The sequence below is a fragment of the Rhinolophus sinicus genome, linkage group LG03 (assembly GCF_036562045.2).
Source record: "Rhinolophus sinicus isolate RSC01 linkage group LG03, ASM3656204v1, whole genome shotgun sequence".
In the NCBI taxonomy this organism is placed as follows: domain Eukaryota; kingdom Metazoa; phylum Chordata; class Mammalia; order Chiroptera; family Rhinolophidae; genus Rhinolophus; species Rhinolophus sinicus.
Genome location: NC_133753.1, coordinates 50,842,091 through 50,856,224, shown reverse-complemented (window position 1 = coordinate 50,856,224; position 14,134 = coordinate 50,842,091). Strand labels below are relative to the sequence as shown.

The 14,134-nt window shown below is 34.0% G+C and overlaps 2 protein-coding genes across 19 annotated transcripts in view; one reads left to right on the top strand and one right to left on the bottom strand.

The window, feature by feature from the left end:
* MINDY2 (MINDY lysine 48 deubiquitinase 2) overlaps nt 1–13,967 on the top strand; it is a 57,710-nt gene extending 43,743 nt beyond the window's left edge. Inside the window, exons 7-9 of the mRNA XM_019732234.2 lie at nt 5,838–6,011; nt 8,448–8,642; nt 9,895–13,967. Coding sequence (XP_019587793.2) covers nt 5,838–6,011; nt 8,448–8,642; nt 9,895–10,023 — 498 coding nt within the window. The 3' untranslated portion in view covers nt 10,024–13,967. The remainder of the gene's footprint in view (nt 1–5,837; nt 6,012–8,447; nt 8,643–9,894) is intronic.
* LOC109447661 (disintegrin and metalloproteinase domain-containing protein 10) overlaps nt 1–14,134 on the bottom strand; it is a 240,849-nt gene that overhangs the window by 170,300 nt on the left and 56,415 nt on the right. The gene's annotated exons all lie outside the window — the stretch shown is intronic.

Here is a 14,134-nt window from a genome sequence, read left to right as displayed (position 1 = left end):
TCCTATAATAATAATAATAAATTGCCAGTCTATAATAAATTAACAATCAGTCATAAATATCTTCAAACTTATTATTTTATTAGTGGGGCTTATTTTTATTAGAATTTGGAGAAAGGATCTTTATGCTTTTTGGTACCCATATCATATCATATGCTATTGTCATCTCAGGACCAAGACCAACAAGGACGAAGTCCAGGACAAAAAGGATTACTTAGGAAAGGTCATCTCCAGCTTCATTATTGGTTGTTTCAATTTCCTTAGGAATTTAGTAAACTCTTAACTTGTGTGTAAAAATCTTTTGTCATCTAAAGTCTTTTGAAATTCTAGAGGTGTTATGAGCTATGGACTTTTGTTTGACCAAGGGGAGGTATATTTCTGTTACAACATTCTCCAGTACTAGCTCTCTGTTCTAACTCCTGTCTCTAGACTTTCGATAGAGGCAAGGGCAGATTCTCTAGTACTCTCTATACATCAAAGCATTGAAGAGTGTAGATATTTCTAAAATCTGTACCTGGACAAAGTATTCTCTGTTTATTAACTTGACGATTCCATCTCCATAGACTTTTTATTAGGACTTTTATCATCACGCAGTCACAATGGAAGTGTTAATCAAATTGACTATTTTTTTCTGTATATCTACCAATCAACCTCACATTTCCCAACTATCTAACATAGTATGGTATGATCTGTGGTTTTATTTTATTTTATTTATTTATTTATTTATTTTTTATTGGGGAAGGGGAACAGGACTTTATTGGGGAACAGTGTGTACTTCCAGAACTTTTTTCCAAGTCAAGTTGTTGTCCTTTCAGTCTTAGTTGTGGAGGGCGCAGCTCAGCTCCAGGTCCAGTTGCCATTGGTAGTTGTAGGGGGTGCAGCCCACCATCCCTTGCGGGACTCGAAGAGTTAACCCGGCAACCTTGAGGTTGAGAGCCCACTGGCCCATGTGGGAATCGAACCGGCAGCCTTTGGAATTAGGAGCCTGGAGCTCTAACCACCTGAGCCGCCGGGCCGGCCCTGATCTGTGGTTTTAATTGCACAGCTTCTCATGACATTTTCTCTGACCACACATGCTAATTGACTTCCTATTGTTGGAAAGTCTTATCATTCCTAGTTTTGTGGTTTACCATTCCTAAACTCTGGACAAGTACCTCTGCTGTTTCTTCCATTACTAGCAAAGTAATCAAGTCCACCTCGTGTTAATTATTAGTTGTAATAGCACTCTCCTTGAACCCTTGATTATATTCATCCTTCATCTATCCATTGGCAGCAAATACCTATAACCCCCAATTTCTGCTACCACTTACATTACCTTGCTCCACGGACTTCCGCCTAATCTTGTACAATTAAACTGCACAGATCATTTTGGCAAATGCACTCTGAGTACGTGATCCTATCAAGATCTGTACTTTTCATCAGTATGACTAGATTAGAATCTGAAGCAGGAGGAGACTTTAGTGAGAGAGAGCAGGGCCAGTGCTTTCAGGGCCAATCATGTGGTTCTAGATAGTGAGATAATTTTTTATATAGGCAGGAAATTTTAAAATATAAAAATGAGTTGTACATAAACTACCTTTTCCCTAGATACAGACTTTTTAAAGTCTGTTTTTTTGTTTGTTTGTTTTATAATTTTTAACAAATTTTTTTATTGGGGAACAGTGTGTACTTCTAGGACTTTCTTCCAAGTCAAGTTGTTGTCCTTTCAGTCTTAGTTGTGGAGGGTGCAGCTCAGCTCCAGGTCCAGTTGCCATTGCTAGTTGCAGGGGGCGCAGCCAACCATCCCTTGCGGGACTCGAGGAATTGAACTGGCAACCTTGTGGTTGAGAGCCCACTGGCCCATGTGGGAATCGAACCGGCAGCCTTCGGAGTTAGGAGCATGGAGCTCCAACCGCCCGAGCCACCGGGCCGGCCCCTTAAAGTCTGTTTTGCTTTTCATATTATCCATATGATTATGACTGTCAGATTCTTATATACGAGTATATAATTCTACCGGGGGTGCCAAAAAAATGTATATAAGCGGACACTTTGGCCAGTGTTGCTCACGCAGTAGTTCGCTGTAATCAGAAGTGTCTGGACGCTGATGGTAACCACTTTAGCACTTATTGTAATTGCAGAAGTCAAACGTGCCTTGTATTCATCTTTTGTTATCGGTATATGTTGAGTATTACAATTTTAATAGTACTTTCCTTTCTTAAAATGTTTACACATTTTTTTGGCAGCATATGTATATCCAAGATCTAGTTACATTCTTTTACTTTTATGATCCTTCTCCACTTCTCCAGTACTTCCTGCTTGCTTTTGAGTAATATAAACTACTGATCCCTTGGTCCTTGTCTAGATCACCTAGCTTCTAGATCTTTGGTTTATATAATGACATCTGCATAACTCGTTCCCCGTCATGACTTCCTCGTGATCATCCCTTTCCCCTAACAACCTTCTGTCCATCATAACAGTTTCCTCTGCCTTTGGTTTCAAATTACTGACACATCTCTGGTGTATAAAACCAAGGTTTTTGATGTTGGCTTTTGTGTGTTTGCTTTTTTACTTTACATGTAATAATTAGAAGTAAAAAGCAGGTTAGAAGGAACTACAGTACTAGATAAGTACTAAAGCAGGGGTGTCCAAACTGCGGCCTGCGGGCCAGTTGCGGCTGCAATCCATTGTTAATTGGCCTGCAGCAAATTCCAAAAATATATTTAGTTTACTTAAATAAACCAGGTGAGGCAATACGTACTTCACCTCGAGTGAGTGACCCAGCTGTTTGTGTGTTTTACTGCATATGGCCCGTGGTGAAAACCGTTGAAAAAAGTTTGGACACCCCTGTACTGAAGCCATATTAAAGAAAGTTGTTCATTCTCTTATCTCTTTGACTAAGACTACAGTGGGAATTTTTTTTCCACAGAAGGCTACACTTAAGTAACAATTCACTTAATTTAGTTATTTTAAAAAAGGTGGTTGATACATCAAAAATTGTCACTTCTTTAAAAATTTTTTTTTTTTTTTAATGGGGGCACAGGGTAGAGAAATGTAGAAACAGAGTAAGGAAAGTGATAGATTCCACAGTGTAGAAAGAGAGATTTATCTTTTTCTCTTAAATAGGAGGCAGGAGAAGGAGATAGATACAGAAACTGAGATCTAGGGGATATTCATGAATATAGTATCTTATATTCATTAAGTACCATGTGTGTTACATGGTAGTAGCACTTTCACTTTATATTCATTATCTCATTTAATTTTCACAACTCTCCGATGAGATGCGAATGTTACTACTCCTTTATTATTTTAGAACTAAGAGAAAAGGCCCACAGCCCCTAAGGTACTTGCCTAAGACCACGCCTTGTCAGCAGCTCCAATATGACTTTCCCGTCCACACTCTCCACAGCTCCGCCTCTCTGGGGAGACAGACTTCTTTGTGGATGAGATTTATGTTTGTTAAGTAGGAGTCAAGTTCTTTCAATTTCTAAAATATCTTAGAAATTGTCAGATCTCACTGCCCCTATATCACTTTTTAAGAAAAGAAAACTAAGGTCCAAACACATAAAGTAATTTGAATCCAAGCTAGTAAACCAAACATATTCAGGCAGTGCTTTCCTCCATATTTTAAAGGCTGGAATTACTTAATTTTTTAAAATTACGTTTGACACATTTTCTTTTATCAATTTACAAATTGTGATGATAATCACATGTGTTATTCAAACTCTGTGTACTACTAATTTATCAGGATATTATCAGTTTTGGTATCCACTTGCCTATTTTTAAAAAAATTATAAAAATTTCTAATTTATCATTTTATATGTTATGCATTTTTCTGTATTTACATAATTTAAGAATTAACACATGTAGTAGTTATTTTTATGAAATTAATATTTTAGAGAGTGGTGAGAGAGACCTTCTAAATACTAAAATTAATATTTTAGAAGACTGGTGAATCTTCTAAGATTCAAGGCTTAGAAAAGAAAGCTTTGACTAGATAATATAGCAACAGTGATGAGGTATAAAAACAAACTATATTCTTGATGGTGATTTAACTGATATGATTTAATATAATGTAACTTATATTCATATGCTATTGATGAATAGAAATAGCTTTAATAGAAACCCTCCCAGAAATTACCCATCCTAAAGAGGCATTTGGAGAAAAATCATTAAGTTTATGGTTACTCCCCTAACACACAGCCAATCTATGATCTACATAAAATAAATTATAAAGCCTAGATATTGTATAATATAGTGGTATGTTGAAATGTATTGTGATAAGTGTAAACAGAAGAGTCATACCCATTCAGTAGAAAATTGGTTGGAAAGAACTTTTAGTTTTTCTCTTACATTATCTTAGGACAAGGTAGACCCTAACTGGAAATTAAAAATGTGTCACATAATGAGGACTATGGCTCTGGTCTTCAGGGAGTTTGAAATGTACTAAGAGAGATGAATAAGTAAGCAGACAACTACAATTTAATGTATAAAGTGTTATGATAGTGGTAAGTGCAGGAATCACATAATGGGGCGCCTAATTCCAGACTAAGGTGGGATCATTAATTCCCGTAAGAATCCTCAAGCACTTAGCCTACTGCTGCACGTATGGCAGGCATTCAAATAGTTGATGAATTGAAACATAACCTGATTTCTTAAAAAGCGTGAACGTGGAGTTAATTTTTGCTTAGAACAATGTCTTTCAACTTTGTATCAAAATGTTTTTCTTTATGAATACTTTTCATGTTGCTAGAGTAATTTCAGTGACTGTATATATTATTTGGTATTTACAGCTAATTCTTGAATGTAACTGGAAGTAGACAACAGGGAAGACTTTGTACTTTAGGAAGAGCTATGTCCCACAGTGCCAGACACATAATAAATGTCCAAAAATAATTAGATTTCTAAAGCTTCAGAATTTTATCTCCATACACATCATCCAACTCTTTAAAGGAATTTTTTATTCTTAATTATTAAGATTAACTGTGAATGATAATAGAGAACATGAAAAGTATGATTTTTGTGAATAAACACTATGTTAACCAGTGGGAACTCTGAACAAGTAAATGAAAGTCATATCCTTGACACATCTGAAGAAAATGGCATACAAACCTTATATGGTATACTAGGGACACTTTATATATGATTGGAGTTAAACTAATGCCTATGAAAAATTACACGTCAGTGCTAAATTCTGTGTTAGTGACTGTAAATACAGTATGAGTTCATTGCTTGATTCAATAATTAGGCTCCAACTTTATGATGCTTACTACACTAAGGTCCAGAGTAACAGAGATTAAAAAGTATAGTCTGGGGAATAAGGCAGGAAAACTCAATCATGGTATAGTGTTATTCAGTGCTACAACAGAAATAGGTACAAAGTACCGTTGGTATATGAAGGAAGAGTAGCTAATAGTGCAGAGAAAGGAAAAATTGATATGGATTAGTCATATAGGCTTCATTATAAAATAAAATAAAAAACTGGCAATATGATATCATTTTATTGTAACTGTGTCTTACTTGTTACCTGATGTTTTTTTTTTGGAACTTGTATTTTGCTATTTTGTGAAATGAGACTATAAAACCTAAAGGTTATTTGTAAGTCATTTATTTAGTTGAGCATGCCACGAGCTATGTTTCATTATACTGTAGTGTACTAATTATAAATTATATTTAAAACTAGGTAGATTTAATTCAGTAAGCAAATTAGATGTCTATTTGATCTATTATTTATTATGTTGTATAGACGTAACAAGTAGGAATAATTAATATGCTTTAAAAATCCAGATTATAAAATTTCTCTTAAATATTAACTAGTTTTGATCAATTTAACAGTCCATTTTCTTTTGTTATTTCTTGTTAAGGGTCTACTCTATTTGTTGGTAACAGACCAGGGGTTTCTTACTGAAGAAAAAGTTGTTTGGGAAAGCCTACACAATGTCGATGGTGATGGAAATTTCTGTGACTCAGAATTTCATCTGAGGCCTCCTTCAGATCCTGAAACTGTATACAGAGGACAACAAGATCAGATAGATCAGGTAAATTTGTTTTGTCTTCTTCATATTGTTTAAAATTCTCATTCCTTTTAAATATGAATTTAGTAGTCCAAACTTTTGAACTAAAGATTTATTCATTAATATGCTTGTAAAATTTTCCTGACACTTCCTAAATAGGTAAGTGATCATTCTACATGTAAATTAATTACACACTTTGGTTCAGAAGGCCAGATCATATTGAACTGTGAAGTTCATGGTAAAGAGTTTGAATTTTATTCCAATTACCGTAGGGGAAGATATGCCCAGTATATCACGTGGAAGTGACATAATGTACTTTTTAAAAGGATGCTAGGTAGAGAATGCATAGGAAGGACACAGGTATAAGTAGAGACTAGCAGTCCAAGCAAGAGGTGATGATGGCCTGGGGTGGTAGAGATGAAGAGATGAGCACATATTTGAAATATATTTTGGCTAATCAGAAGAAGTAGAAAAGGGAGTTTTAAAGATAGCATGCACTGCACCGGGTGGATATTCGAAGCCTTAGAGTCCAAGGTAAACGAAGAATAGACACTTACAGCAGGAGCTGCACTAGTGAGTAGAATTCCCATTTAGAACTGAGACAGGTAAGATTTTTGCCTGCTATAGGTAAGCAGGCTTGCTGCCACAAATGTGTTTATTACTAGAAGTATAACAGTGATGTGACTTCTTCTCTGAGGCAGAAATCTGGGTATATTAAATGGTTGGCAAGTGTTTTGCGGATGACAGTTTAAGTGCATAGAGACTGGGTTCATTTAGCCAGTATTCATTGAGCAGTTGTATTCCTAGCACTATAACTAGGTCCTGGGGACACAAAGATAAATTATTCAATTTTGTCCTCAAAGATTCTGCAGTCTAGCAGGGGAGGCAGATGTTTGACCCCCTAATGTTATATATTGTTATATAACGGCAATTTGAAGATCAAGGTATGAGTGTACAGAAGAATACTTGATTCAAACAAATATTATTTATAGGACTCCTAGCTTTCCTTTGACAAACAGTCATAATAATAAACATACTCATTTTCCTTCAGAAGCTATACAGGGGTATTGTTTTTTAAATATTACTTAAGAGAAATGTGCAAGATTTTTCTAACCACTGTATGTACAAACTATTGGAGCAGAGAGAATGAAGATAAAGCAATAGATTGCCACAGTAGGTCTAGTTGTAAGGTGTTGAGATCACACACACACACACACACGCGGTGCCAAAAAAATGTCTACATATTTTAAGAAAGTAAAAAACTATTAAAATTGTAATACTCAATATATACCTCTAACAAAAGATGAATACAAGTCACATTTGACATCTGCAGTTACAAGAGGTGCTCAAAGTGATTATCATCAGCATCCAGACACTTCTGATTATGGCAAACTACTGCTTGAGCAGCACTGACCAAAGTGTCCACTTGAATACATTTTTTTGACACCCCGGGTGTGTGTGTGCGTGTGTGTGTGTGTGTGTGTGTGTGTGTGTAAAATAGTTGATAGTGTCTGTGGAAACAGCAAGGAAGGAGTGGATTTAAGACCATGGAAGTTGGCAAAGAGCAGAGTTTGAATAATTGAGAAAATTTGAAGGATAAATTCTTGATATAACAAAGATAGTCATACTAGATAATATAAGGTTTTCACAAGCAACATATTCTCTTCAGTTATTTAAAATTCTCTTATTTTGAGGTTGGGGGAGGTGCACAGAGTAGTCAATTCATTCAGCATTAATGCTTAATTAAATTTAAAATTATCTAAATTTGTTAAATTAGGTAATTTAACCAAAGATGCTTCTTTTTCTGATAGGAAATAATCTGCTTGTGTATGTGGGAGGATGGAGTGGCTGGTTAAGTAATTGAATACAACTGTATGATGGACAACTATGTTGGCTTTAAAAATAATGTTTTCGAAGAACATTTAATAAATAATCTTGGAAAATTCTTATGATTTAAAAAAAACAAAAACCGGAAGACTTGTGACACTGAATGGAAAAAATCAGATTACAATAGTTTCAAGGGTTGGGAGATTTGTTTCAGTTTGTATGTGAATGTAGAAAAAAATTAGATGGATATATATTAATTATAAACAATAATTATCTCTGTGTAATAATATTATGGTAATTTTAACTTGCTTACAGTTTCCTATTTTGCCTTAATTTTCTACTGACATGTTTCTTTTGTAAACAGTTATTTTTAAGCTTTCTCAATGCCTATATACTGTTTCTACAAAGAATTTCAAAGAATGCCAAAAATATTTAGAACAATGGCAGCATCACTGAAATGAGTTTATACTCCCAAATAGAAACATTTAGATACCTTTTGTTTTTATATTTAAGTTCTGGTATGTTTTTTAAAAGCCATTCTCATAGCTTTCTAGATCATAACCTCTATATTTATACTCATTAGTTCTTTGGTAAGGTCTCATAGCTAAAGGTGGTTATAATTTAATTTCTTAGGACTATCTTATGGCGTTATCTCTACAACAAGAACAGCAGAGCCAAGAGATCAATTGGGAACAAATACCTGAAGGAATCAGTGATTTGGAACTAGCAAAGCAGCTCCAAGAAGAAGAGGACCGACGGGCTTCTCAATATTATCAGGAACAGGAACAAGCAGCAGCTGCGGCTGCTTCTGCTTCTACACAGGCTGAGGTGAGACTAGTGCTCTGATTCTTAAATACAGGGATCACGTTCACAGTAAAGAAATTGTGCTGAGATAAAAACAATTTAAATTAGGTGTTGACTCTTCACTTATGTGAGCATTTTAGTACCCATTAGGTTGTATAACATTGTCTGAATTTTGTAATGAATATTTTTCTGATTTAGTAAAGTTATTTTTCCTGAGGTTCTGATGGCAAGATTTTTCAAATTTATTTTTTAGGTTCTTAATACCTGCAAAGAATATAAACCAAACTGAACAGTCTTTTCTGTCAAGAGGGCAGTGTGAGGTACTAATGGAATGTAGACTTCAAGCCAGATAGATATGGATTTGCAGTTCCTGCTGCAACACCTTAGACAAGTCCTCTAACTCTCTTAGCCTCATTTTCCCTCTATTTCTGTGAAATAGAAGATAATACTTCGATTAGCTCTTAGGTTTGTGGTTGAGAACAATTAAAACCAGTGCCTGACATATACTAATTATTCAACAAAGGTTAGCACTTTCCCACTTTTTACTTTTTTCCCAGTTTAATGTTTTAAGCACTGAAAATGTGACTGTTAATTGGGTTTCTGTATGTTAAATCTCATTCCATTAAATGAAAAAATATTCCCCTTCTTTGTGTTTAACTGTACCACGCCAGAACTGTTCCTTTGATTTGGGTATACAAGAAAGCAAGATGTCCTGTAAGGTCTGATGAAGATTTAAATATAGAGGTCTCCATTAAAATAACATTTCTATTTCTGGCTCAAATATTGACTATCCCAAGCTTAAAAGTTAAAACCTACCATTTATGACTAGCTTTTCACTAAAAAAAGAGTTCTCTTATTTCACAGAATACACTTACTCCACACTCTCAGTTCTCAGGACTTTTTTCTCCTTTTAAAATCTGTTTATTATAGTATTTAAGGAGAACTTGGAGAGCTATTGCAGTTTACCAAACGGTGTCACTCATTAACATTTTCTGAACTTTAACATTTCTTGAATTTGAGGCTTCAAGCAGTATAATCCTACACAACATTATTTATTTTTTGAAATTCCATTTAGTTGGAATAACAGATACATTAATTGTATCTGTCCAGAATAGTAGAGGCAACTATTTAGATACCATGTAACATAACTATACACCAATAGCTTCTTTTACCATTAATGATTCCTTTCCCTCTCTGTGGTTTTTCGTTCTAGATAACTATGATTAAGCACCTTAGGAAAGTTGAGGTAATTTCTTCCTGTTTATTTTTCTTAAAGCAAAGCCAGCCAGCACAAGCCTCTCCATCAAGTGGAAGACAATCTGGGAATAGTGAACGTAAACGAAAGGAACCTCGAGAAAAAGATAAAGAAAAAGAAAAGGAAAAAAATAGCTGTGTCATTTTGTAACAAGTGTTGGATTATATCGGAACCATCTATGTCTTGAGAAACAAAACCGCAGGAGGAAAAGAAGAAAAACCGATAAATACCGTCTGTGCCTGATTTCCCAATGGATTTTGTTCATGTTTTTCAGGGGAAAGGTTGTTACTTAGTTATAATCAGACTATTTCAAGTCACACAGTACACTCTTTATGAGCTGGAGGTTCATGTTACAAGTTGGAAATGCTGTGTGTTGTCATTCATGAAAAATACTGTACTTGTAGCCAAATAAGCAAATCACAGCAAATTTTGTGTCACAGTGACATTCATAACTCATATCAGTTAGTAAGCTATTTTATCTTCTGTTCTAACAGTGAATGGAGGTAATTGATTTTGTCTGATTCCTTCCCGAAATCTAAATATTAGCACAATAGTTTCTGAAATTAATTTTTACAATGTTAAATTATGATATAATCCACAAGAAACCAGGGGTTTAATATAGGGATTTAAAAAGCAAATAATAATAATAATAAAAAAATAACAGGAATAAATAACTCTTAATTGTATATTGGACTAGTTCAGCCCTTGAACAGCTTTACCTTTCTTTAGGAATGTACATTTTTAGATATTATCTTGAGAATTGATAACGGAGCTTGGATTTAATTTAGATAGAAAAAAATAAAGATTTGTATTTCTTTTCCAATAGCAAAAAAATTACATAACACTAATATTCATATCCTATCAAAATCAGATATTATTGACTTTGTAGTGTGACATTTTGAGGAATTTTGAAATCTTTAATATAGGTAACTTGGACCACAGTTACTATTTATTGACAGTGTGATAAATGAGAGTAAGAAGGAATCCACAGTGGATGCTACGCTTTGTAAATATGGGGATGTAGAAAAGCAAATAGTTCGATGTCTACCTTTTTCTAGAATTACCTTGAACCTTAAAATTTAAATCATGTTTATTTGCTAGAAAATTAAGTATACTTATTAAAACCAACAAAAAGCACATTTCTGAAAGTTAGACATAGATAATCTCTGAGTCTCGTAAGAAAGCATTAATAAAAATCTGAAGGGATTTATGTAAAAGCAATCAGATTTTTTTAACTTATGGGAACCAAATAAACCTATAACATCTTGTAGTGTTTGTAGGATTCAGAAAGAATATTTATTGAACTTTATTATGAGGCAATACATATTTTCCTGTATTTCTAGATATAGTTTGGAAAACTATCCTTAATAGTCCTTTTTATATGCTTTATATTTAAAAGTTTGTTTTAGTCATTTTTGAAATGACTATTGCTGCTGCAAGTAGTTATATGATTTACATTCTAAGCCTCAGTAAATTTGTTGGTTTAAGAGCATCTTAATCTAACCTGAGCATCCACTTGGAGAGAGTTTTTTGTGGTCTGGGGTGACAATAGACTACACAAAAATGTGGTCTAGATTTCTTAAGCTCTGTCCTTAACATTCTCCGTGATCCAAGACCAGTTGTAGGATTAGTCTATATGTAAAAAGTAAAGTCTTATTTATGGAAGGAGTTATTCTAAGGGGAAAATCCAGGGTCAAGCTGTATCTTTTATGTCCTTCTGTATTGCATGTCTGTTTATATTATACCATGTGTTAGTCCTTCAGATTTACTATGCTAGCATGATACATCATCAGAGAACCTGCTTGGGGTATAAAACTTTAACACAAAATATTTGGTGAGTTTCTGATAAACCAGGATATGCGTATATTGGTAAAGTAATCAGATGTACCACACAATTCTCTGTTGGCTCCAATGAGTTGACCTGAGTCCAAGTTTACTTGGTATCACTCTGTTGGTTGAAGGAGGAAACTCAAACCTCAGGGTTTGTTTTTCCCAGAACAGATAGCAGTGACAGTACATTATATTTTAATAAAAAAAAACAAAGCAAGAAATCCTGAGAAATTTTAAAAAGCGTATTTGAGGCATATTTTTCCATAATTATATACTTATCTATGTATTGCCCTTGAAAATATGTGTAGAAGTGATTCTTCTGTTATTTGCTACCGTCTTCTGAATTTGTTCCAAAGATAACACTGCCATTCTCCATTCCCTCTGGAAGAAAACAGCTCACTCAAAAGCAGCAGAGCTGCTATCAGATAAGTAGCTGTCAATGTACACTAATAAGAAGTAACTACAAAATGTAATGTGTTTGTTAATTCAACCTTTTTCTATGTAATATTTTCAAGTCCGACTTTCTTACATTCCTGGAATTGTTTGATATACCAAGAGTAATAATGATAAAATGTTTGCTTTGATTACTGTGGGGAAAAATTAAATGTTCAATTCTATTAAAACAAATACAGAAATACTGGTTTCCCATCCTTGAAGATTATAAAGAATTTAGAGCTATTGTATCTTTATTTTCTTATATTTTACTCAAGGCAACAAATTATATATGCATACATTTCATTGCTGGTTTGGATACATTGGAATTTGACAGTGGTATATTCAAGTCTTTCCTTCACAGTATTTTGCAATACTTGAAAACTGTTACATGTACACTGCTGCCAGAAGTTAGAACTCAAACATTTTTGTTTTTAATATTTATAGGCTAGATTGGGGCACATTTGCATCACCCAGTTAGTTATCCCATTAGAGCTAGCAAAAGAGGCACATGAATAAATATGATCACTGCACTTTCTCCTATTTTCAGAGCCTGTTCCTTAAGGTTAGTGACGAGTCTTTATTAACAATATGAAAATTTCATGTCTAATCCCACTGAACCAACGATACTGTGATTTACAGTAGATTATCAACTCTTAAAAGTAGTGTGTGTTTCTAAAGCAAGGATCCATGACTTCTGTTAGACTGTCAAAAGAATCTGGGACTTTTCCCTCAAATTTAATAATCACCTTTTTAAGACTATACACACTAAGTAGTTTGAGGCAGCTGAAATTGGCAGTGGCTGCTTCCTGTAATACGCTGGTCCATTGTGCTTAGATAAAGTAACTTCTTCCATGTTTCAAGGTGTGTCAGGTTAGTAGTTCAGTGAGGCATAGATTAAGTTTAGGATTAGGTTTTGGAATATGTTTTGTTTTATTGTCTCACATTTCTAGTATTTGACTACCTATCCCTTACTATGTTTCGAAGTTTTTCTCATACTTCTTGATCTTAGTTTAACTAGGCAAGTTAGTATCAGAGATTAGTTGACTGAAACCAACATTAACCATTTTGTACTTGCACAAGAACTTAACATTTTGTTTTCAATGAATCACCAATTCAATTCACTAAGATCTTGAGAGGAAAGGATTAGAATTATTGTGGTCCTATAGTAATACAGGCATATGAAGCAGAAAAATCAAGGCAAGAATTTCCAGAACTCATTTATTTATGTCCTCGATCTCATTTAAATTTTTTTTAGAAAGCAAAAAGCAAACATCACATTTCACTTAACTTTCCTATTCAATGTACCAGTTAAATGATGGAAACCCTATGGGCTTTACCTATCACATGATCCTTTAGTATACAACTTAAACTATGATTGTGAACTTAACATTAAAATAAGATGGAGGCATTAAAGATAGCATATAATTTCTATTTTAAGGAACTGGAAATGTGGAATTCTGAATCATTTCATGTCTAAAAACCTGCTTTTTATCTTGCCATGGGCAAACTCTGTACTTCAATTTACTCTAAATATGTAAATGATGCTTATTTTTTAGTGCTTTGCACTCCTGAATAAAGGGCATACTATAAGCACTGAGTATTACTTAAATAATCATAAATAATACAGATCTTTTGTTCTTGAATATGCAGGATTTTCCCCCAATGACTATTTATTAAGCCAGTTTTTTATGCTGTCAAAATTTGTAGAATTGTCTTTGAGTACAGCCTCATTTCTTCCCAAAATGTATTTTACAGTTGCTTTTGTGTTCTGCGGACTATAGGGTCAAAATCAAGAGTATGTTGACAGAATAAAAATCATTATAAATTTATTGTTTCCAATATCTTTCATATATCTAAATATTTAGATTCTCTTTGCTTTTCTTCCATTGAACGAAGTACAATGGTATCAGGTCACTAATACCATATATGTCAATTAATTGCATGGATGGAATTCATTTAGATCTCTCAATTACTGTCATTTTTAGGGTTATTTATT